The sequence below is a fragment of the Lycorma delicatula genome, chromosome 12 (assembly GCF_047948215.1).
Source record: "Lycorma delicatula isolate Av1 chromosome 12, ASM4794821v1, whole genome shotgun sequence".
Classification (NCBI taxonomy): Eukaryota; Metazoa; Arthropoda; class Insecta; order Hemiptera; family Fulgoridae; genus Lycorma; species Lycorma delicatula.
In genome coordinates, this window is record NC_134466.1 from 17,339,374 (window position 1) to 17,365,477 (window position 26,104).

A 26,104-nucleotide genomic window follows, 5' to 3' on the forward strand; every position below is an offset into this window, starting at 1 on the left:
ATTAAAATATAAAACTCAAAAAATGTATTAAAACTATTTGTTTAATATATATATATATATATATATGTAGAATTAATTAATTTATTTCATAAAATATTGTTGTACATAAAAGTTTCACAGTTGATGTAATAATCTCTTTGCAATATGAAAATTTGTACAATATCATGTATAAATAACATAAATGCAAAATGAAACATATCAAGTGTTTTTATTAAAATTGTTTCCTCATATAAATACATAATAATAAACATTTCTGAAATAGGAAAAATATTTCAAACAAATTCTGTTTTTAATAAAATGAACTTTAAAAAATACTCAAAGTAAAAATAATACTACTACTAAATTCTATCTTAAACTTAAAATCTTTGAGGTCAGAACCGAATCTAATTAAAACTTCCTAAACCTTAATCAGGCATCAGTTCAAAAGATCAACATTTTAATGAAAGTAATATTTTTTTGAGAATCTTTTAAAGCTATTACATTTTTTATAAAGTTATTTTATTAAATTTTATAGTAGTTAAAAATACAGGGGACCATAAAGAAAATCTGCCCTTATATGATAAAAAAAATGCTGCAAATCTTGCATCTTTATAAAAATTACTTCCTGCATAAGTCCTATTTTGAAAATGCATGCAATGTAATGAAATTGAATACAATAAAGAATTGGATATAATAAAACCAAAAAAGTAAAAAAAGTACGGTTAAAATTCCATTACTTGAATCCAGATACATAATAGGGCATTAAAAAAAAAAAAGGAAACTGGTTAAGACATGTGGTTAGAGAAGTGGAACCCTGACAATTTGACCAAAGGCTCAATAAAGGAAGAAAGGAAACGAAGAAGAATGAAGTTATTAGATGAAGTGAAGATTGAAGTTACAGGGGACAAAAAAAGAAGGCTTGGGATAGGGATGGATGGTGATGGTGGTGACATGAGGGACCTGCCACCAGGCAGGACACAAATGGATGATGACATAACAAAATGTTCTTTCTATTTCATTGAGCCATGCTATATGCATCTCTATTAAATTAAAATGCATTTTTTTTATTCATTTCTTACTGTATAAAACAAATTTGAAACTTTTTTTTTATTTTCTATTTTAAATACAAAAAATCTTGAAAAAACTACATATTACTTTTAGTAATGTTATAAAACTTCATTTAATATTTTTAAAATAAATATTTAATATTATAATCAAGGAGAGATTTTATTTTTAGAATATCTAATACTTTGGAAATGAAATGCTAAATAAAATAATAGCTTATAAGTTAAAAAGTTAAATTTTTTTTTTATAAAGCAACAATCCTCTAAAAATTAAATGGGTCTTCATTTAAAAAATGTAGCTGACCTTGATACGACCTGTCAAATGTCTACCACAAGATAATACTTCTTTTCCCCTTAAAAAAACAAGTTTTTCTAAAATATTCTTTTCAAAGTACATCAATTTTTTTCCTTCTCTTCTAATCACTAAAATGAAAACTTAAAAAAAAAACCATTCGGTATACAAAAGTGCAAATATTTTATGATGTATATTATATAAAACACAAGTTTATTAAATATTCATTTTATAAAGATTAAATGCGTTCATAGTGAACAAATATGAATTAAAAATTACATACAATAAAATCAATCACGATTAAAAAAGATGGTGAAAATTCCATTACTTGAATCCATATTCTTAATACTGGTATTCTATAAACAATGAAAACAAATTTTAAATCTACAATATATAAAAAAACAATAGAATATAAAAAATCACATGAACTACCATGGTTATTTATTGAGCTTCATTAATCTTCAAAATAAATGCCGTCAAATAAAATGATTTTTTTGCATATGTTAGAATATTAATGGATTTTGTTTTGTACGCCCATAAAAAAAAAAATCATTAATTTTTTAAAGTATAAAAAAAAATATTTATTAGATTGCATTTTATTAAGTAATAATAACCAATTCTTGGTATAAACTATGTGTCAAAATTTAAAAATATTTGTTTAAATGAATGATAAATTTGCATAAGTAAAATATTTTTTTATTTTTAAAGAAAACTTTCATGAGAAATCTTCGCATGAAACTTAATTTCCAATATTTACATAACACAAGAAGACCAGAAGAGAGAATAGAACGAAGATTACAAAAAAGAAATACAGAACATGTCAAAAGTCAATAAGAAAGCTAGGTTATTTCAGTGGATTGGAATATTATATAGGAGTTTCCGCAAAAGCTCAAAGAAATTAAAATTATGTCGTTATTGTACTCAAATCATTTAGCGACTGTAAAAATCCAATCATGGAAAAGACTCAATTATTGTAAGCAGTTTAAGTGTTTGTTCACAGCAATATTTGAAACTTGGTTAACATTTTCTTCAGTGATGAGGCACAGTTTTACCTAAGTGGCTATGTAAACAACTGACACTTGAGTTCAATGAACGATCAAGTTTTTCACCAAACTACATTACATTAAAAAAATATTGGGATTTAGTGAAAATATTCTTAGAAAAGAATACAGAGTCCAATATTTTTCACAGAAATAGTAACATCTGAACACTACCAGCAGATTACAATCAATTCATGACGATGCTAGATGAACGCAATTTGCTGTTTGCAGCAGCAGTGTGCAACAGCTTACACAGCGAATAATGCAATGTTGCTTCTGTGAGAGTTCTTACGGGAGAAACTAGTTTCCTATGATCTATATTGCCTCCCCCCCCCCCCCCACTTATATGGATTTTTTCATTGGGGTTATTTAAAAAGAAGAAGTATTCAAAAATAATCCTTGCTCAATCAATTTACTCTGAAAACAGAAAATTTAAGTCAAAATATCCTGTATCAGCATCCAGCCATTAAAATAGTGATTTTTAGGTTTTTCATTTTAAGAAATTAAAATTTTTCAAACTAAGTATGTGAGTTATATGCATCCAAAAAAATTATCATTAAAAAACAACAACACTAATCAAACGCTTGAAATTATTCATTGAAATCTTGTTGGCCCATTTCACCAAATTTTTGGAATAAAGGACTGAAAAGTCATATTGATTTTTTTTGGATTAGTTAATTCACTTAAACTCATCTTCACCTGTTATAAGGAAAATTGAAAGTTTTTGATAATATTTAACATAACAAAAAAGAAAAGGGGAAAAACCTTGTCACAAACTCATGAAATTATTTAATGAAAAAAAAATTTAACCTGGACTTGTGAAGTAGGCACTGTACTGGAAACATAACCGTGTAACACCACAGCATCAGGATGTGTCTGAGAAACTTAAGCCTTTATTAAACAAAACCAGAACTTTGAAGTTTAACTCAGAAATTGCAGAAGACCTCTGGAGTACAGCTACATACTTGCTTAGCAAAAGTCTAACCAAGAAAATGAAACACCCCCTGAAGAATAGCGATACAATAACAAACATGATTTGAGTAACCCAAAAATCTTTATGCAAAATTAATTAACACACACATTAGATCTGATTAACAATTTTTTTTTTTGTATTATGTCAAACAGAAATAAATGGAGAATAATTTCAAACCAATAAATTAACTGATGACTGAAAAAAAAATAATCTGTACTATTGATAAACATGATGACCCTAATGCAACAGGATGGGACTCTAAGCTGTGATGGACTGTATTGTAATAAAATGCGGGCTAAGGTATGTTTAATAAAAGTAATAAAGACATGTTTCAAAATTAATACTTCATGTTGATTAGCTTAATCTGCTAAAAACAATTAAATCATAAAATCTTTAACAACAAAAAATGAGTACAATTTCTGGGATTATAATATATCAACGTAAAAATAATGTCACTAATAATAAAAAACAACTTTCGAAATAAAGAAAACAGATAAAGGAGTGACAGAGAAAGAGAAAGAGAGAGAGAGATAATACCAAAAAAAGTTATTAATTAGTTATGTAAATGTACATTAAAGTTTTATTCATACTTTGAAATAATTATTAGTTTATCTTTTTCCAATTCAAAGGTAAAAAAAAGTTCCTGGACAGTATCACAAGGATACTTTATAGCCCAATAAAGAAGGAGCTATCTCATTAGCTCTAAAAAAGTGTATTAATATGATACCATAGATTGTGTCAAGACAATGGCTGATACAATTTTCATGATACTTAGCCAAGGAGTAAGAGATGAAAGAAAAAAGGTAGATGAAGAGGAACAAATGACAAATGATCGATGATGATCAACCCACCAATTAAACATTATTAAATTAGACAGGAAATAACACTACTACACAAAAAAAGACCAATCGATATCAATAAACATATATAGATAAATGTCCCAATGATTAAGATTACAAATTGAACGAGTTACAAATAAAAAAAGGAATTTTATGATTTTAACTATAAATGAAACAATTAATAATTTTATACTTAAAATCACAACCGATTACTAACAATATTCAATCGATTAATAATTAATTAAGGTGGCAGCAAATAGCAAATATTAAGTATTAATATTATTAAAATGAAAATTAATAGATTACCATTGTCATCTATTGTTATTATCATCTTCATCAACTGCCGGTAATGCAGGAATAGGTGCAGGTGTAATTGTAACATACATATGTTTAGTAAATACATGTCTTAACTTTCCACAATTTGTGTGTGATGTTTGATCGAGGTAACTTTTCATTGGAAGCAGCAAATTCTCATAGGCATCTGTCATCAGCTGATACTGCAATAAAAGTAATATATACATATTATTTTCAGAGATTGTCTCAAAATTAATACACAGTTTATCACAGTTCAATGAAAATTTATTTATACAACAAATCAAAGTATATAGCAGTAACACTTTCTTGGTGCATTACACATCACGCTGCAAACTTTATTTTGTGCAGGTGTTCCATTAAAATGCGGCACAGTTGTTTTTGTTATGCCAGTTTCATTTTCAATTTCTCTTATTGTCTTGCAGTTGCTTTCATTGATATAGGTTGCTTATAGCAGCAGACAGTTGGTCAGAGCCTGCTCAACCGCTGTGCTACTTCTGTTCTCTCTAAACTTTTTATACCAATTACAAAACATTAATTAGACGAGTGACCCATCCATTTTAACTCTTGTACTCCCAAAGCAGATTAGATTTACCGACCCATCAAGAAATTTGAGTTATATAATGACAGTATTATAAGCCTATTCCTTATGTTGTCTTCAAAATCGATCATTTTAAAGCGAATAGTTTTATACAATAATATTAATCAAATTAATTAATGAGAGGAAAATATAAACTTTTTTTTGTTAAACTTATTACAGTAAAATAATACTGTTGTTCTTTGAACACCCCTCTCACAACGGTATCTGCATATTGTTAATGGTACCCATTTCTTTTCCTCTCAAAAAAGAAAAAGTACATAAATAGTTTTCCTAAAATAATTTATTTCTAAATTATTACATCGTAAACGTTTAAAAGTACATCAATTACGCAAAAGATAAATGAAAAAAAGAACGGATATAAATATTCTCACCTCTTCCATTGCTCTATAAATGGCACGAAATGCAGGCTGTTTCTCACCATGAAAAGAACTACGTGATCCGTGTACAACAACTACACCATCACGTTCAGCAGGCGGGCATGTACTTAGGTACATACAATGGTCAGTTCTATAATTATGTATACATGAATACACTAGTAATCTTTCTGTGAAAGTAAAAAAAGAGAAAACTAACTATTAAAATAATTTTTTTAACACAAGTTTAGAAGCATTAAATGTTAAAATACTGAGTGAATTTTCATTATCTGGTTCTAAAATGTATGTAGAAAATATAAATGCAACAAACTCCCATCAATTCCTTTTCTGAAGCAACATATAGCTAAAAAAAAAATTTTTTTTTACTCCTACGTGCTAAAGGCCAATGTGACTCCTGGCTTCCTGAACATAGCCCTCCCATCTATCTATCTCAATTCTCTGCCTGTCTTCTCCAATTGAAAATGCCAAGCGTCTTGAAGTTAAGTTTCACATCATCCATCTATCTATTCCATGGTCTTCCTTTTCTTCTTCTATTGAACAATGTTTCCCCTCAATATCCTTTCTGTCATCCCCTCCTTTCCCATTCTTGCCACATTACCGACACATCTAATTCTTCCTGATTTAATGAATCTTCTATCTTCATTTTCCAGTAATCATTAATTTCAAAATTATTTTTCACTCTCCATTCTCAAAGATCAGTCCATTGATTCTTCTCATTATCTTTCTTTCAAAAATTCTCAGCATCAATTTGTCAATCATCTATTGTTAACACACCCATGCTTCAGAACAATAACAAACCACAGACTGTACTAGAGTTTCATTAGGTTCATCTTAGTTGCTCTTGATAAGAGGCGTAACTTAACTTAATACTGGCATAAAAAGCTATGGGCATCTAAAATCTCCTGTGTGACTTTCCAAGTTCCTAGGTATATCCATTTAAGCCACCGGGTTGGTCTAGTGGTGAACACGTCTTCCCAAATCAGCTGATTTGGAAGTCAAGAGTTCCAGCGTTCAAGTCCTAGTAAAGCCGGTAATTTTTACACGGATTTGAATACTAGGTCGTGGATACCGGTGTTCTTTGGTGGTTGGGTTTCAATTAACCACACATCTCAGGTATGCTCGAACTGAGAATGTACAAGACTACACTTCATTCACACTCATACATAACATCCTCATTCATCCTCTGAAGTATTATCTAAACAGTAGTTACCGGAGGCTAAACAAGAAAAAGAAAGAAAGAAAGCATAGGAAATCCTATGCTCTTAACTAACATCCTATTATATTCTGCACATTGAGCCAATATAAGAAACTATCATTACTTGACTCCTCATGCAGAGAACAGATCTGCAACAGACCTTATCGAAGGCTCTCTCCTCACCTTAGCATTCAAGTTCTCCAGTATCACCACTGCATACACAGACATTAAGGAACATTTCTAAATACACCACTCAGCCTGATTATACAAACTTTTCTGACACTGGTTCGAAAGTAACAACCTTCTTTTCATTTCTTTACTGATAAAGAAACCAGTCGCACCATAACATGTCCTGCCAACCCTTCTGCTGTACAATATAGAGAAATCCTTTTTATCAATCTGTTTATTACTGCACCATCTTGCATCTTATCTCCTGCAGCGCCACCACATCCATCCTAACACGAATCAGCTCTGATGCCACCTCCCTCATCCTCTCCTGTGCCGACATCATTCTCACACCCCATGTTGCCAATCTCCAGTCCTTACCTTTTTTCTGTAATCCCTTATTCACATTCATACTTGTACTCCATTTAATTCTCCATAAGTCTTGTATATTTTCAGGTTTGTTTCCTGATTTCCTAACAATAAATTTTTTACATGGCTGGGGAGTTGGACTGACGCAAGACCCCCAACCTGGAAGACCAGGGGATGTTAGTTTTCTTAATTCCCTTCTCCTAGGAGGTTTGCTTCCACCACAGCCACACAGCACATCCTAACCTGGATTTTCTTCAGATTTACTCTCTAGGCTCTTCTACCCTCTCTGCTATTGGGAATTTCTTCATCCACCTTCAAGACACCCATTGGCCAGTTTTCACCTGGTACTGTAGGCTGTGGGCCTATAACAGGGTGTTACAATCTGGACCCGGATAAATTGACCCAAGGCTGACAGGTTTTTTAATGAGGTTGATACTCCCACTCCTTCTTGCCCACCACTTGCATGACAAGGCCGCGGACTTGTGACCAGCAGTATAAAAAGCGTGGTGGAGTTAAAAAGAAAAAAGAAGGAAAATAGTTATTTTTTTCAGAAGGGAGTGATTATTAAATAAAAATATTTGGTAATCTGTGATCTTGATAAAAGACTTAATCTTTAGTAAAGAATGTCCCTCTAAAGATTTTATATTTTATTTTGGCTAACACACCCCCACCACTTCTAATTTTGGGAAAAATTTAAGATATTCTTTTCTCCTGAACGTAGTTTTCCCCCTATCTTCCAAGGTTTGAAGAAAATCGGTTAATGAGGTCCAGAGTTATAAGACCAGGCCAATATACATACACATATATGTCCTGTCAGACAAAAACAAATTTTTTGGACTTGTAAGCATTGGGATAATTTTTTTGCAGATTATTTACAATTTATTTAAATCTATTTTTTGTTAATTTTATTTTAAATGTCTCCTAAGGTATAAAATATAAAAAAGAACAACTTTTTTTTACCGATGTATATACTTTCCCATTAAGCAGCTGGGAGAGTAATTGTGAACAAACAATATGTGCTACCACACAATCATAAGTGTCTGCTTAACTGGGATTCAAACCCACAACTTCTGGATGAAAGACCAAGACGCTACCACTCTGCCACAGAGATCGGCATTTTAACTCAAGATAAGCAACCATTTTTGTAGAAGACAAGCAAAATAAGAAAGATTCCCATTCAAAAGACTAAAAAAAGAATTAAAATAAATTTATATCGGGTATAATAAAAGAAAGCAGTTTTAAAACTGCCTATGCAAAAAAGAAAAATTCTTTTCAATCCTTTTCAGCAAGGTGTGACTTATTTAACAGAAAGTAAATAAATTTAATAAAATATAAATACTTACCTGGATGGAAATGGAAGAATATATTAATGATATCCTGATCGCCCCATGTTAACTTAAGCCTGAACTCTTTATAAATAGGCGCCAAATATTTAACCCAACCAAACTGTCTCATACGATATAAATGCATCAACATAACACCAGAATTAACACCTATAAAACAGTAAATTAATATAATTAGAATAATTTACAAACAACCAATTCTGTATATATATATATATATATATATATATATATGTATGATGGAATTTAAGACATGAAAAACAAGATTCTAATATATTTCTACTAAAATAATTATAATTTGTGGCAAATTATAACACAATTTAATTAATTTATACAAATTATACATTTGTGATTTAGCAGATTCTTGGCTAACTGCAACTAAACTTACATTTGCCAATTTAAAAAATTTCTTTAATGATTTATCAAGAAAAGATTATATAGTTATGTTTCATGCCATATTTTCTACTTTCAAATAAATTTTATTTTAAGAAATGTAGAAACCCCATTGATGGAAGCAGAACATTTTCAAATAAATATTTCAATAGCAGAGATTCAAATACTAAATCAAAAACCTGAAAGCAAACATGGATTTTTTTTTTAAGAATAGATAGTGGATGTATAAATAAATATTAAAAGATAAATCTTTAAATATTAATTAAAGAAAATTCCAGGAAACATGGTTAGATGAGGTATGGAAAGATAAGAAGAAACGGAGATATGGATGTCTAGGAATGATTTAAGGAGAAAATAACATAAGGAAAGGGGCTATACGATTCACCACCCAACCCAACGCATTAATGACAAAAATAAAAAGCAAGAAAAAGAGAAGGAAGAACCAAAACAATGTAAAATGGAAATTTGTACATATTAAGATCCTCACCCATTTTTCCATAGTACGGATGTCTTGCAAAACGATTATACCACCCAATATTTGGATCTTCATGTTCAGGTGATAACGCCGCCATCTGTGTTGAATTCATTAAATTAAAATGGTCCCATACTTCAGTCAACGGTGCTAAAAATATTACATCTGTATCTACATATAACATTTTATCTAGATGCGGTAACAATGTCTGGAAAAAAAAAATTGTAATTATGTAACATCATGTATGATGAATACAATAACCTTTATTTTTAATGAAATCCTTGAATTGGGAATACACTTTATAGTACTGCTCTCTTTAGTACCATATCAAAATTTGAATGTAATGTCACGTACAATTAAATATTAGACACAAGTCACACTTGAAATGATATCCAAGTTAAAAAAAGGAAACAAACATCTTATTCCAGGAATACCAGTGAAAATAAAGTAGCTTACACAATTACTTTTCAACAAATCACGTACTGTTACACCTTAGCATGTCAAGCCAACAAACGCAAAGTAACATTTAGCTGTATTAAGTAACTTCTTTATTATGAAAACAGAGAGTACATGTATACTGAATATCAGTACTTTCAGAAAAGGTAACATTCTTACTTCATCTGTCTAATTTACTGATTTTCATTATGAAGGTCCTGATGAAAATTGACTTTCAGAACCATTTTGAAAATATAACAGAAAAATATGCAGTACTGCAATATTCCATAATTAACAAAGTTGTTTAAATATATATATATATATATAATTTGTGTGTGTGTGTGTGTGTATGCTCACATGCATATATACTCTGATGTCCAGGTTTCCTGCATTTTTTTGGTGAAGAAATGGTAGTCACTCCACAGCACCAGGTCCAGGCCATACAGGGAGAAAGGTTAAAAATTACTCGTTTAAATTTCTCAAGTAAAATAACTTGTGAAGTGTACAATATGTTTGGGAGGGCATACATCAGAAAAATACTCAAATCTCTGTAACAACCTTTCATATCACTCATAATAATATTACCATAAATGCAACAGTCATTAGTGTTGTTTCCTTCTACTAAAAAAAAAAAAAAAAATCACGGTATACCTCTCACAGTTGGCAAAAGCAATAATAACAAGTTCTATGATGCTTTATCAACAATTTACGTTAAATGAAACACAGATATTCTGCGCTGTTATGACAACTAGTAATTTACAACAACTAATCAAATATCAATTTTCAAAAATCTCTAATGTAACTGTAAAAGTGAGGCCAACTGTATTTTACAAATGTATTTCAATAAAAATTATTTACACTGCCAGTTTAAATTAATTAACGATACTTAAATGTCTACAAAAACTTTCTACAGTGAATGTTATTCTGCAATTTAATTTACAGAATGAATATTAATTTTTGCAACTGGATTACAATTAGGGTAGAATAATGTATTTTATGGTGTATTATATTTTAAGTTTTATTTTGAGGACTGTGTATGTACAAGTACACAAAAGGGTCATTATATATATATATATATATATATTCACACACATACATGCATGCGCGCATGTGTGTGTGTTTCATAAGACTAATTCACCAAATAAGCTTATGAGTTGCGTTTGGAAATTGAAATGAACATATTTAGTACATGAAATAATGCTGCGCTTGATTAAGATTTCATTCCAAACTTCTAGTGGAAAGGCAGAAGAACTGCCACATACCTTGGAGATTAAGAATTTATTATCATTTAATAATCAGTAGAATCGGTTTAAAAAATGAAAAAGAATGTTATAAAGACTAAATAAAATCATTTCAAAATGCATACAATATAACTTCCATGTAATTACTTTTAAAAGTGTATATGCTAATAATACTTACAGGTAAAAAGAGACGCTGAGCAGCACATGGTTTAAACAATGTTTTCCACTCATCACCATACTGTGTTGGAAATAACAAACCATGTAATTCAAATTCAAACGAATTATTAGTTAAAGCCTTCCATTCTCCAAGCTAAACATTAGGTATAAAACAAGAATAACTATACAAATGAATTCGTAAAGTAATTAAAACTAAGAAATATTTGATATATCATTTCAAAAATGTAAATTAAAAAAAAAAAGAAGAAACACATTAATTATTTTAAGATTTTTTTTAATAGTCACGTACCAAGGATCAGTCACACCAAAAGAGTCTTAACTTTGATAATTGAAAGTCAAAGGGCATTGGCAACTGATAAGGGAAAATAATATGTTAATTTTTTTTTAAACACGAGTAAACCCATTTTTGTAAACTGATAAACAAAAGTTTTTCCCTTCTGCATAAATGCAAGATTTTTAAAAAATTATTTAATATATCTTAACTTTAATTATCATTAATGAATTACAAATAAAATAAAAGAGTAACTCTTACAGTTTTTTCCAACAATTGTTCAATTTAAGCATCTTTCCTCACATGGCACACAACCGATAGGGGAATTTATCCCATACTTCAACCAGCATGTTTGAAATAACAGAAGCGATGGCTACCTCAATTCTTTTCCTCAAGTCAGGTTGATTAGTAAATAGTTCAGGTACATATATAAGATCCTTTATAAAACCCCAAAGGAAAAAAATCATGTGGAGTCAGATAAAGTGACCTTGAAAGCCACCGTAAACAAGCTCTGTCATCGAGTCCATGCCGACCGATTCAGAAGTCGAGGAAAAAATCATTCAACCGGGTCAATACAAGTTATGATGGTAATGAGGCACACCACCATGCCAAATAAAATTTTCTGGTTCATCTTGCAGATGAGGAAAGAGCTGTGTTTGCAGTACATCCAAATAAGTACTCCTATTACGCTTGCTTCAATAAAAAATGAACAGCCCATAAACTTGCATCAGGATATTGTTAGAAATCACTTAATTTTGGAGAGCCCCTTCACAAAGTAAGTTCATGGGGATTTTCTGACTTCCAGATCAGGATATTACGCGCGTTAACTTTTCCACTAAGATGAAACATTTAGTATGTAAAATTCACAAACTTTTTACATTGTATAACAGATAGCACTACTAACGGAATTAAAAATATGCTGTGACCTAGAGGCAACATTGGATAGCAGACAGTGAAAATCACAATGAAATATTTTATTTATTTATGACACCATACTTGCTTGTATTGACAAGTTTTACGCATACCATTTCAGTTTTATTGAATTTAAAATGAATAATTTTTATAAGGAATAAATCAATGTGAAATTTTGTGTTAAACTGTGAAAATTCTTTACGAAAACATCTGAAATGTTACAACAGTATGTGGTGAAACTTTAAGCCAGATTCAAACGTATGAGTACTGCAAACATTTCAAAGATTATGATCATTATCCAGCCCGACTGTCAATAAGCAATACTGATGAAATTGTTGCAAAAGGAATGAATTCATTTGTTCTTAACAAAAAGGTCCCTTGAGATAGATAAAACCAAGACAGATGCAGTCAAATTTAGTTATGCTGACAGTTCTTTTTCAACTGTGAGAGCATTGTTCACTGTGAATCTTTTTTAGAAGATGAAATAAAGAATAAGGAGTATTACCTTAAAGTAATGAAATATCCTCCTGAAGCTGTCAGAAAAACGGGGCTGAAGCTCATAAGTCAAAACAATGGATTTTCCATGAAGACAATCTGCCTGTGCACAATTCACTATTAATCGGTCAGTTTTTGACAAACCATAGGACAACAGTCATTCTACATCTTCTTAGTCGCCTTATCTAAACCAGTGAAATATTTTTTATTACTAAAACAGTTAAAAGGTTGACATTTTCAGTCGATTATCAAAATAACGGAAAATTTCCTAATCAAACTGTGCAGTGTTTAGAAATAAAAGTTCCAGAAATGTTTCAAAAGATAGAAGAAACTTAGAATATCAACACCCTTATGCTGTCTCTATCCATTTCTCCAAAAGTCTTCTCCTTCATCTTCTAGTTTCCAAACCTCACCTCACTTATTATCCTTCTTCTTCCTCGCTTCCTTTATTCTTTTTACTGGCCCTTCCAGTTCAATTGTCAAGATTCCACTTCCTACAACTACATTCCTAACTAGTTTCCTTTTCTTTTGTGTACTTTCTGCATAAGCGCCCTTTCTCTTTCAATCGTATTCATTACTTCCTCAATACTCACTTTATCCATCCTTCTCCAAACTCACATCTCAAAAGCTTCAACCTAGTTCCTTTCCCTCTTCCTTATCGTTTGTGTTTCACTTCTGTACAACTTATGTACATAAAATTTGTCTAACCTTTACTTTAATTCTAACTCCAGACTTTTACCACACCATAATATCCTCTTCTTACTGAAAGCTTCCTTTCCCATTACTACTTTTCCTTTTACTTCCATCGCATTCTTCCAGTCCTCTACCATCATCCTCATATTTGTAATTATTCACTTTTTCAATTCTTCCTTCACTTGTCCTTACCACTAAACCCTCTTTGTTGTATCCCTACATTATTTTAGTTTTCCTTTATTTATTTTTATTCCACACTTTTTCATTCCTTCCAAGAGGGCTATTAACAATCTCTGAAGCGCACGAATGCCAACAGCTAGAATTACCAATCATTAGCAAACCACCATGTATGTACATTTTAGTAGTTCCAACTTCACTAAACCTAACAAGCAGTGTATAAATAATTTACATGGAAGAATAAATTTTTCATTATACAGAATAAATAATATAATACAAGTATTTACAATACTGCTGACACTCAAAATTAGTAAATTACCTTTTCACTAAAATTCTGATTAAGTTTATCTTCAGTTACAATTACAATACGTAACCCATGATCGGTATACATATTAAATAATATGGCTGATTTTAACATCGTTAATGTCTCTGTTAACCTATCTCCACACACAACAACTCCTAAGACAATTTCTTCATTTCGCACCCTAAAATATAAAAATAAAATAAGACAAATTTTAGAATTTTTACAATTAAACTTTTTAGTTCTGCTATTTATGTAACGATAATAAATATATTAATTAACAAAAAAAAACTACCTTATAACGTTGGTAAAATACCATCACCCAATAAAATAGCGTTGAAAATCAGATTTTCATGAAACTGAGATCTTTATATCAAACGATTCAGAAATTTGTGCTCTTTCCTATATAAATACTATTGTAAATCATAAGCATCTTAAGAAATGTAACTGCAAAATATTACTGAAATTGAGTAAGGGTATGCATTTTATTTTGCAGTTCAAAACTTGAACTAGAATTTTTCTCAAAACATTTTAGATTTACGATACTGGATGTGTGATACGTCTTTCCTCTACATTGAAATCTATCAGGAAAATAAGAATGCTTAAATAATTTTTCTGAGGAAAATTTAAGTATATATTCAATGTAACATTAAATCTCTGAATTATTAAAGAAATTTTATACAGGCTAATGAGTTCAAAACTGGTCCTGAGATAGCCACAACAATATAATGAAATAGAAAATATTTAGAAGGAAAAACAAAAATATGGCGAATGAAATATTAAAATAAATATTTAATATTGATAAAAAACAAATAAATTACATAATACATAAAAAACTAAAAAAATATATATATAAAATTATATTTGTTTATGAATTTGAACTCTTTTTTCATTTAAAATTACCATTTATTTATTGATTTTGATGATGAAACATCCTTCTTTTCTATTTTAATATAAAATGTTTTTTGATATATCTGATGAAATAGTGATTACTTTGAAAGCACTTATGTAAACAAAAAATTACAAGCAGCAAGTGTTATAATTTTTTAGTTTTGTTCATATTAGTATATATGTAAATTTAAAGTGATTAGTTGTAAAATGTAAAAAACTTAATTCCTGGTGTGAACTTTTACAAATAAAGATTAATTTAAAAATACACACAAAAATTATTGAAAATAGAATAAAAACTCTAAACAACAATAATAATGTATGAATAAGCAGCTTTCAGACTAAATAGTAATTTAATCACCATATTGTTCCCAAAGCTATCAGTAAAACCATCAAAGAAATCTAAAACATACTTTTTAGACTCAAACGCTAAACTAAAGTAATAACTAAGCAAGTATTACAGAAACAGTGAAATTTTTAATAAATATATTTCAAGTAATTAAAAATATGTATTTATAACAGTACATGGATAAATGGAAAAATAAATTCAACAATGGGAATAAAAAATGAACTGAAACAAGAATACTAAAAGATCCCGTTTGTAATTTCTACGAATGAAATCATCAAATACAAACCAAACAAGGGCTGCATATTGGAATATAAGCTCGACCGTCGTGTAATGTTTGTTATATTCTATAATTTGTTTTAATAAGGAATAGACATTGAGAAGCTGCAACAAAGAGTGATAAACCGGGCAACTATTTTGAAAGATAAATCCCACACACAAGCTTCAAGCTTATGTGGCAATATTATCAAGAAAAAAAAAAAATATATATATATATATGGAACTAAACAATACAAAAAGTAAAGTAATGGGAATCAGTTAAGTAGATGAAAAACTGCAGATAGAACAGGACGGTAAACAAGTAAAGTAAGACGAGAAAGTAAACAAACTCAATATCTCAAAATCATACATAAGTAGTGATTGGAAGATTGATGAAAAATAAAGTACACAAGACAAGTACAGTGTATCACCAACTTTGTAACATCCTAAAAGGAAAAAGAGAAGTAACAAATAAGACAAAAATAAAATCATAAATATCCATGTTTGTCCCAGTACTATCTCATGCAGCAGAATGCTAGAAAAAAATAATAAAGAATGCAGGAATAGACTTAAATGTGCAAAAATATGGAATTTAAAAAGTGTAATGCTGAAGGATAAACATCACCGGTTGAAGAAATTGTAAGAAAATGGTACGATTACACAATATGAATGAACAATAAAACAAATTGAAGAAATAAATATGAAAGATAGAATGGGAAAAACACCTAGAAAAAAACTTAACATAAAGAGAGAAGTTTGCAAAGGATAAAAAAACTTTTTTTTTGATCTGATTTAGTAAAAAGACTAGCTGCAGAGGTACTTATGGGAGTAGGCATGCCCTCCGGGCAGGTTGCTCTGGTGGGCGGCACCTTGGAATGGAATTATTAGGTGTCCAAAATTGATTAACTCTTATATAAAAATATTTTTTTTTTTAATGATGAAAATTTAAATAACTAAAGTTAAATTAGAAATTTAACTCTAGAAATTAATACTAACGAATCGGGATTTTCCGCTAGTTATCAGTACATTCTAGTGCCTAATTTTTAATAACAGTTAAATAAAAATCAAATAATGGTTATCAAAAATTTTATAACATAAATAAAAAAATATATTATTAATATACATTTCGCATATATATCAATATATAATAATATAACAAGTAATATAATATAACCTAACCACCACGAGACATGTACTATAGAATCAGGATTTTCCGCTAGTGATTGGTACATTCCGGTGCTAAGCTAAGGGGGACAGACACACACACACACAGACAAATGTCCTATAGTAGGATAGGATAGGCATCCTGCTACACGGCACATAAACACATCATCACTACACGGCACATAAGAGAATGATGAAAACATTAGTTCTAAAATCAGTAACAGATTTACTTCAATTTCTCCTAATTACTGTTTACATCAATAGAATTTAAAATACTCAATGTTGTATTTTGAATGTCTGTTATTTAATGCACTACTGATTAAATTAGTGAAAAAAGAAATTATAGTAAAACTTTACCAGATGCCATGAATTAATCATAAATGCTTGTGTAAAGTTAATCTACAAATCTATTTCTATAGATTTTGTTAGAAAAGTCATTCAGGCAATAATTTACTGGTAAAAAGCAAATTATTATTATTATTATTGTTACTACAATAAAACAAATAATTTCTTCCCACACAAAGATCTAAAACAAAATACTCTGAAAAATCACAGCATTTACATTTCACAAAGATATTACAGAGTTGATATATTAATTTACTAACATTTTGATAATTAGTTCGGATAAGCCAGATACAACTTATAATCAACCAAAATTAAAAAAAAAAAAAACAATCATATCGATTAATTTTAATTAGTCGATAGCTAACGTAGTTTTTTTTTTTTTAATAATACTAATTTATTAAATTCTACTTCATTAACAGATAATATCTCATCAAAAAACTTCCTTTTTTTTAATCAAACATAATAGAAAACAATATAATTTTTAAATGTAAAACCTATATCACTTATGGTTAATAGAGGTTCAAAATAATTTTTGTGCATTTAAGATACAAAAGTTGTAAAAAGATTACAAGAGAAAAACGTATTTCATCTCATTTATTTTTCATTAAGGTCTAACTGATTAAATTATTTTATAATAACTAAAATATTTGAAAAAAACATTCTATATAGATTTTTAAAATAATAATTTTTATTTTTTATCATTTTTTCAACAAAAATAGAAGCGATATGAACAGCCCTCGCAAAGTAATGTTTCTAAATAAAAATGTGTTGTCAAGAACAGTATTTGGAAAATGTACTTTAGGAAATTGATTCTTGAGCTTGCTTCCAAATGATTAAAGCAAAAAATTATTCAATGTTTAAAATTTCTTTAATAGGGGGTCTGAATTTTTTTTTAAATACACAGTACACTAACCCTTTACTTGAGAAAGTGAATTCTAGGAATTTCTTTGCAATCTTCATGGTAGAAAAGCTACCTATTTGTTACCTTTTGCTTAGAAAATTCTAAACCAGTCAGGTATTTTTACGTGCTACCGATGATGCTTTTCATCAGCTAAAATTAATTTCTCGTTTGGATCATTCCATGTCAAGTGGTCCAGTTTTGAAAATTGTCCCCAGTTAACCATCTCCAAATATCATCCAATTTTTAGCGGAGGTTCTTCATGGTCTGAAATGCCATTTTTACCAAATTGTAGCTCTATCAGCTATGGCTGATTTTTTTGTGGCCTCTTGAAAAAGGGGTACTTACTTATAGTTTGTGGACACATGTAAAAATTGACTAACAATTTTAACAGCAATAATAATGATACAGAATCATATTTTGGTACTGTTGGTTAACTTTTCATGCTATAGCCAAATATGTAAGTCACAAGTTTCTTTTGAAACCTGATTTTGAGATACAGCAACAAAAATTCAGCCAAAAATTTGTCGCAACATTTTGGAAGTCAAAGTTTGAGCTTATATATTCCCTTATCTAATTCTTTAATCACAATGAGATTTTTTAATTTGAAAAAGGGTATAATTATGTACAAGGCCCTGCAGTTTCAAAGCAATTGGAATTTTATGTCAGGAGAAATCCATCGCTAAATTTGATAAAAAATTTTTTAATATGATTTTTGGTCCATCTTCAAAGGTTTATCTCAGGTACATCTTCTCAGATTTTGTTAGTTTTATAATAGGTGGAAGGGCAGATTTAAAAAAAACATAATCCATGCATTTTGTTTTACGACCCATATATTATAGTACATAACAAAGCCTTTCAAAGATAATTAATCTTTTTTACGTGACAGATTTTTAATTTGTGTACATTTCAATTAAAACAGCGGAAGATGGAAAAAAATTCAATGCTTCAGAGTATCATTAGATTTTTTTAAAGAATGTTCTAAAATTTACAGTATCTTAGCTTGAAAAAAATCTGCAGTGTTCCATAAAATTTTGGACTATTATAGAACTTTCTAGGCTGATCTGAAAAAATTCACTTTCTAAAATGTTCTAGAAATTTATAGAATGTTCTGGAAAACTCCATTTTACAGAAAATTCAGAAACATTCTACAAAAAAATTCAGAACATTCTAGAATGTTATTTATTTTGAAGAGAGGGTACCATAAGCATCAACTTTTTGTGAATTAGCATAGTTGTTAGTGAATAACTTCTATAATCAGTTGTGACATTTATTATTATCTCCAACTATGCTTGGAATTGTTTTAAAATGAGTGAAGTTCTTGGCTCCTGCCATTTTGGTAAGCCTGGTGGCTCTGAATGTCACAAGTCTTTGTAACATTTAATTATGGAAAAGTTTTTTTGTTGCCTGTGAAAGACCTATCAGCAATGGACAAAGAACTTTTACAGTGGTTATCTGGAATTAGCTTTAATGAAGATGCTGACATATGTTACCCTTGACATATCTTATCTGCCATATGTTACTATCATAAAGCTGTTTTGCCGACGGAAGTTTGAATTCCTACAGAAGGACTGCTGTAATTCATTTGAAAAAGAGTTGCACAAAGCCAGAAAAGGATTGTGACCTATTGACATTGATTCTGCTGACCAATTAAAAGCTTTAACAAATTATTTCAAGCCAAGTCAAAAGTTATGCCCACAATGTAGGCAAGAATATGCTCAAAGAGATCAGCCAGAATCAGAATCTAGTGATATGAATATGCTAGAGGCTTCTGGAAGAACGGATACTTCACTGTCACCATTTGGAATATCTCCTATGAAGCTTAAATATATCAGCAAATGAGATTCAAAAGGCTACCTGAAGCAGAAGGTAAGAAGAGCATAAGATGCTATTGCTAATACAGCAGCAGCAGCTGCTGCTGCTGGTTTGAGTGTTACTGATGTAATGTAACATTAAAGAGTAAGCAGTGTCAAGGATGTAAAGATCTGGATATCCTGGTTGAAGAACTCAAAGCCAAACTTTTGATCTCAGATCACCCACAAAAAGTTCAGATTTTGAGACTGGCCATTAGCTGGAGTATTCAGAAAACAGCTGATGAATTCCATTGGAAAAACAGTCAAGCTACACTGCATCCATTCATTGTTTATTACAATAAAAACAAGCTTCAGAATCTTAGCATTTGCAAGATCAATGATTGTCTGCACCATGATATCACTGCTGTTCATATATTTCTGACTGAACTGATCAAATATATTTGAAGTCAGTGACTGAAATAAAACATAAACACTACTTAGTGATGGTTCAGCTGCTCAAAACAATTTCAAGAATTTTATCAATTTGTGCCACCATGAAGAAGACTTTGGGATAACAGATGGAACTTCTTTGGTAGTAGTCACAGAGTGTAATGGAATTGGAGGTACTACAAAATGATTAGCAGCAAGTGCCAGTCTTCAGTGACCTATAGAAAACCAGATATTGATATTGACAGAAAGCGACTTATTAGAATTTAACGAAAATCTACCAGGAATTAGGTTCTTTTTTATTCCAAGAAAAGAAGTTGAAACAATCCGACCAAACAGGGAAGCTGGTTTAATAGTGGCCACACAATTGCTGGAACAAGAGAGAACCACCAGTTTTAGCCAGTTAGCAAAGCTAAAATCAAAGTCAGGAGAATCTTAAATGATACTTCAATATTTAAAGCTCAAGTTTATGAAACTGATAAACCTACTCAAAGCATATCACTTAACCGCTTGCAATCAGGTCAATATGTCGCTTGTATGTATGACAATACTTGGTGGATTGGAAATATATGTGGTATATCTTTTGTAGAACATGATGCACTCATTAGTTTTATTCACCCAGATGGTGCAGCTCATTCTTATCATTGGCCTCCTAGAAAGGACACTTGCCCTTTTCCAGAACAGCACGTTTTTGCTACTCTTGAAGCACCATCATCAGGATGACAACATATGTATCCATCCATAATACATCCAGTCTATGATTGAGAAACAAATTACGCTGAAGTGAAATTAAAAGTATTGTGCCAAAAATTTCTGACTACTTTAGGATATTTTTATTTTATTTTGAAGCTACTGTGTTATATAATATTGTAATACTTTATTGCACTCTGTTATTGCTACTAAAACTATATTTCATTTTGTTTATGATTTAAGTATTTTTTTGCATGTGTAATAAATATTTAAAAAAATTATGCTTGCCTTAACAGATACAATTAGTTGACAGTTTCCTCTGCATTCAATATGGACAAGGTACAGTTAATGAAATTTTGTATTAACAGGTAGCAAAATGGATGATACTCAATAAAAAATTACTTTCTACAAGGGAGTATTTACTTCCATAAGCACTACGGAAAACTTGCTCCCTATGTGAAAGATGCATTATCTTTCAACTGTTTTTCTGCCACTTATAAACTATGAGTTAAAAAATAAAATGTTTTGATTTTGTAGTTTAAAGTAGCTCTTTTTAACTATTATAAAAGTAACAAAATCTTAGAAGATACCCGAGATATAAACTTTCAAAGATAGGTCAAAAATCAAGCTAAAAAATGTTTGACCAAATTTGATGATGAATATCTCCTGAAATAGGCTCCCAGTTGCTTTGAAACTTTAGGATGTTATTCACAATTATGCCCTTTTTCAGAGTTTTTAACTTACAGAATGTCGCAACAACTTTTTAGTTGAATTTCAACCATTATCTCAAAACCAGGTGCTAAAAGAAACTTGTAAATAACATATTTGAATTCAGCATAAAGTGTTAACTTGCAATAAAACTCTTAAAAGTTAGAATTTTTTTCATGTATGTGCGAACTACCAGTAACTACCCCTTTTTCAAGATATCACAGGACATCAGTAATAGCAGATATAGAGCTACAATTTGGTAAAATGGCAATTAAGACCACCGCAAATGTCCACGAAAAATTTGATGAAGTTTGGAGATGGTCAACTGGGGACCCCTGGTCCACTAGTCATGGAAATGACCCATTAAAAAAAAAACGATATGGTTGTCAAATCTTTAGTTGCCAACATGAAAAATAAATTGAATATACATAGAAAGACCTAAATTTTGTTGAAAAGACGGGGAAAGCAATCACAAACAGTATAGTAAAACATGAGGTTTTTTATTGAATATCAAATGATTTGAATTAAAATGGTTCATCACAATCTTAGAAGAATTTAATTTTTTCACAATAATTTTTATTATATTTGTAAAGTTCTCCAAGTTCATAATCACTTGGAATTGCCCTGCAGACGCATCTTAATCTTTTTCACATAACTGGCAACTCTGAAAAACAGAGCTTCTGAAAACGTTTAGCTTAGAGAATAAAATTAAGCATTATAAAATAAATTTGTGCCAATATTTAAAAGGACAGATATAACATTAGATTGTTCTTTTCCCAGATATACAGATTTAGTGATTATAGTATTTCAAACTTATAATTTATTGATAACAAATGCAATCAAATGCAATCTGGTGGTTTTAATATAACAATATATATCAAATATACTTTTAATAAACTTCAAAAAAGAGTTATTCTAAAACTGTAGTTTTTTATAAGCATAACAACAACACTGGACCCAAATGGACAATTTAAAATTTGTTTTTTCAAGATTCATTATTTTATAGTGTCAGTTCATCTGGTGTCCCGTTGCAAATGTTTTCACATACTTTTCAGTGAATATATTTTACAAAGCTAATAACAAATTCAAATTTTTGTGCTTTTAATTAGATCGGTATAATGTAATGATAAAAACCTATCATTTTGATGTTTCATATATTTTTGTGTAAAAACCGGTTGAAAAACTAAGATAATAGTTGAAAACTTTAACCTGACCTCATTTTAAGTTGCCAATTTATATAATTTCTAATCTTTCTTTTTATTAAAACGAGGTTTCTTATATTTTCATTTCTGTTTTAATATGGGCTCCATTTTTGTAGCCCAAAATATAAAACATTTAAATGCATGGTTTAAATAAAAATAAAACTAAAAGGGAATAAAAACTTAACAGAAAATGAAATATATTTAAATAAACTATCCTAAAAAGTAAAAAAAAAATATCAAATTTTCTCAAAAATTTCCTTTTTAAGTCAATACCAAATTGAGGTTTATTTGGTTGTAGTAGACCGTCAGTAATTTTCAACTGATTTTTAAAAAGTTAAAGTCATGATCAAAGTAAATTTTTGTAATTTTAAATTACAATTTGCAATACAGTAAACAATGTTTGAAAAATGAATTTATTTAATTACATTATTTTTTAGGTATTATTTTCTGATGCATTTGTGAAATGCACAACTGTAACCATTAAGAACTTTCTTACTGTTATCAGTAAGAAAGTTTAGCTGTAAGTAAACATAATTTAGAGCCTAAAAAACTGCCATGATACTTCAATTATTATTAGATCAACTTCAATTTTCTTCATACTTTAATGAAGATTACTATATAGGTATGCTTAGGAACAGGAAAACCTAAGATCTAAATATCACAAAGAAGATTTGGACGCTGGCGACCTATGTAAGGTCAAAGTCCATTCTACAATATCAGTACTTTAGTCAACTAGCTATCAGTTTTGTGAACTGTGAAGATGTGTACAAGTGCAAATTCATTGTGGAAAGAGGTTAGGGTTAAAGTTAAACATTTGTGAAGAGTGGTTATGGATAAATTACAAAGTATAATTAACATAGTCACACATAAATAATGACAATCTCATTGGACACATAGCCAAATTTATTTTAAATGTAAATATAGTCACTACATAAACAGAGAAACTACACCACATATTAAATAGTATTAGCCATGTGTGCAATGGGTAATTAATCATCTTATGAAGAGCATCATCAATTGATTTAGTCTGACTCTTGAAAACTATTAAAACTGTTTAGTCCTCTCTCCACAATACTCTAACTCTAACCTCTCTCTACAGAATGGATTAACATCTGAAAAGGTCATAATAACTCACAAAACTGATTGCTAATTGACTACAGTACTCATAATGTGGTGTGGACTTTGAATGCATGGGTCACCTGCTATCCCGACCTGCTTTCTGACATATAGATCGTGTGTTTTCCTGATCCTAATCAGATCTACTACGGTATAATAAAATATGAAAAAAATTTTAGGTGATCAAATAATTGTTCAGAATTACCTTATGTTATAAAACACCTTATGTAAAAATTATTTGTAAAATTATATGTAAAAATTATTCTACCCTCTGTTTGAAATGGAACAGGTCCAAGCATAATACGTAACTTCACACAATCAGTGTTCATCTAAGCCATAATTTTTTTCAAAAATTACTGCATCTTAAAGTAATTTATTTCATCAGCAAATTCACCATTATTAGTTCTAAGGTAATGATAATTTTTTTCCAACAGCAGTCATTTTAATTTAAAACATTTCATAAATTACACCACTTACCAGATATGGCATATCAAAATATTAAGTGTCAGAATGGCAAAGCGCATTCTATAAGAAATTAAGCAAATTAACAAAACATTTTCCACCCTTTTACTGTTACACAACTTACTGTAAACTACTGCAACTAATTTCATTTTATTTAAAAATTTCTATCAGTAATACAAAACTGTCATTAGTATTTAGAAATTAAATTTACTTAACTTCTGAACTTACAAATAAAAAAAATCTTTTTTTTATGAAAATATAATTTATTCTTAAACTAAACCTATTTAAATTACAATAATCTTGCAAGTCAAACCAGGTTGGATGGCCATGCATTAATGCTTTAACTATGAAGAAAGATAGTTAATATAGAGAGATTTAATACATTAAACGTGTAACTAAGAATGTACTAATATTATACAGAGACAAAAGATTAGCACATAATAAAAAGTAATGGATAATTAAAAAAAGCTAGTCAGACTGATGACAATAATACAATACTATGGCAATAATTAACAGAATACATTAATTAAACTACATGATAGTAGTTTGCCAAATTTACATGTAAATACACACACAAAGCAAAGAACACATCAGTATCACAAAACACGTCATATTATTTTATAGTACATTACATATTGGGTGTGTTTTTGAATGAATTGAAAATGTTGATATTGTCTAAAAACATTACGCTATCTATGTTATTAAAAATTCTTAAAATACAGGTGTTACACAATCAGTAATAAAAATGCTTCAGTTGACAGCATTAACAACAGAATATGTCTGAAAGGTACTCAACCAACGGAAGGCATTGATACTTGATTAGATTATATTTAATCCACTAAATATAAGACCATTTTAAATGGTCTTAAATATGGTTTTAAATATAACCATTTTAAATGGTTATATTAAAAATGTTAGTTACAATTTAAAATGGTTTAGTTTGTGATCACATTATTTATTACGCATTTAAACCATAATAAACACAATGAAAAATGTATTAAACACAATTACAATCATTAATAACGAATTTAATTCAAATGTATAAATTTATTCAACAGATAAAATAATTTAACTACTTACATTTCAATAATGGGTAGTTTTTGTATATTATTTTTGGTGAACGAATGACTTTTAAAATAAGCTCGTTTTGAAGTAACATTGTAATTATTTATTGTAAATCCTACTATACCCAGTATTTGTTTATTATGGTTATGTACAAAATCATGAAAATAGTAAACAAAATACACAATCGCTAAAATAAATACTATAAAAAATAACCATCTATGCTTTAACTTCATAGTTAAAAATACAAAACTTTGTCAAAAATTCATAATATAATACGGCATTCCTGTAAAATCACTTGTTATAATATTGTACACAAAACGATCGAATCTTTTCAACAAAAACAGTTCATACTAATCATTCAGGTATAAACAATATGTATCGATAGTTTTCCTCTTTCAGTTTTCCTTCAGAATATAAGTAATTTAGTAGAAATAATATGTATCTAGGAGATAAAATAAAGATGAGAGAAATTTTATTATAAGAGAATTACAAGCTGACAGAATTTCCAAATTAAAAAAATGCCTAGATCTTTCTCCTGAAATTATAGTCGACGTTTCATTATTTAATTTTTATCGATTCTTTTCTCCGTGTACAATACTATTAATTGAA

The 26,104-nt window shown here is 29.4% G+C and overlaps 1 protein-coding gene across 1 annotated transcript; it reads right to left on the reverse strand.

Annotated features, from left to right (window-relative positions):
• shams (glucoside xylosyltransferase 1 shams) lies at positions 1-26,056 on the reverse strand. Its single transcript, XM_075380665.1, has 8 exons — positions 25,511-26,056; positions 14,132-14,297; positions 11,266-11,397; positions 9,427-9,619; positions 8,547-8,696; positions 5,472-5,644; positions 4,494-4,684; positions 1-1,691 (listed from the first exon to the last, which is right to left on the reverse strand). The coding sequence occupies exons 1-7, from the start codon at positions 25,726-25,728 to the stop codon at positions 4,499-4,501; spliced, it is 1,218 nt and encodes a 405-aa protein (XP_075236780.1). The 5' UTR covers positions 25,729-26,056; the 3' UTR covers positions 1-1,691; positions 4,494-4,498.
• Between the last annotated feature and the right edge of the window lie 48 nt (positions 26,057-26,104).

Excerpts from the sequence above, each read along its gene's own strand:
- shams (XM_075380665.1), bottom strand. The coding sequence starts at position 25,728 with ATGAAGTTAAAGCATAGATGGTTATTTTTTATAGTATTTATTTTAGCG. Across the intron at positions 11,398-14,131 it reads ATCAGAATTTTAGTGAAAAG|CTTGGAGAATGGAAGGCTTT; the intron begins GTAATTTACTAA and ends CCTAATGTTTAG. Across the intron at positions 4,685-5,471 it reads TTTATAGAGCAATGGAAGAG|TATCAGCTGATGACAGATGC; the intron begins GTGAGAATATTT and ends CTTTTATTGCAG.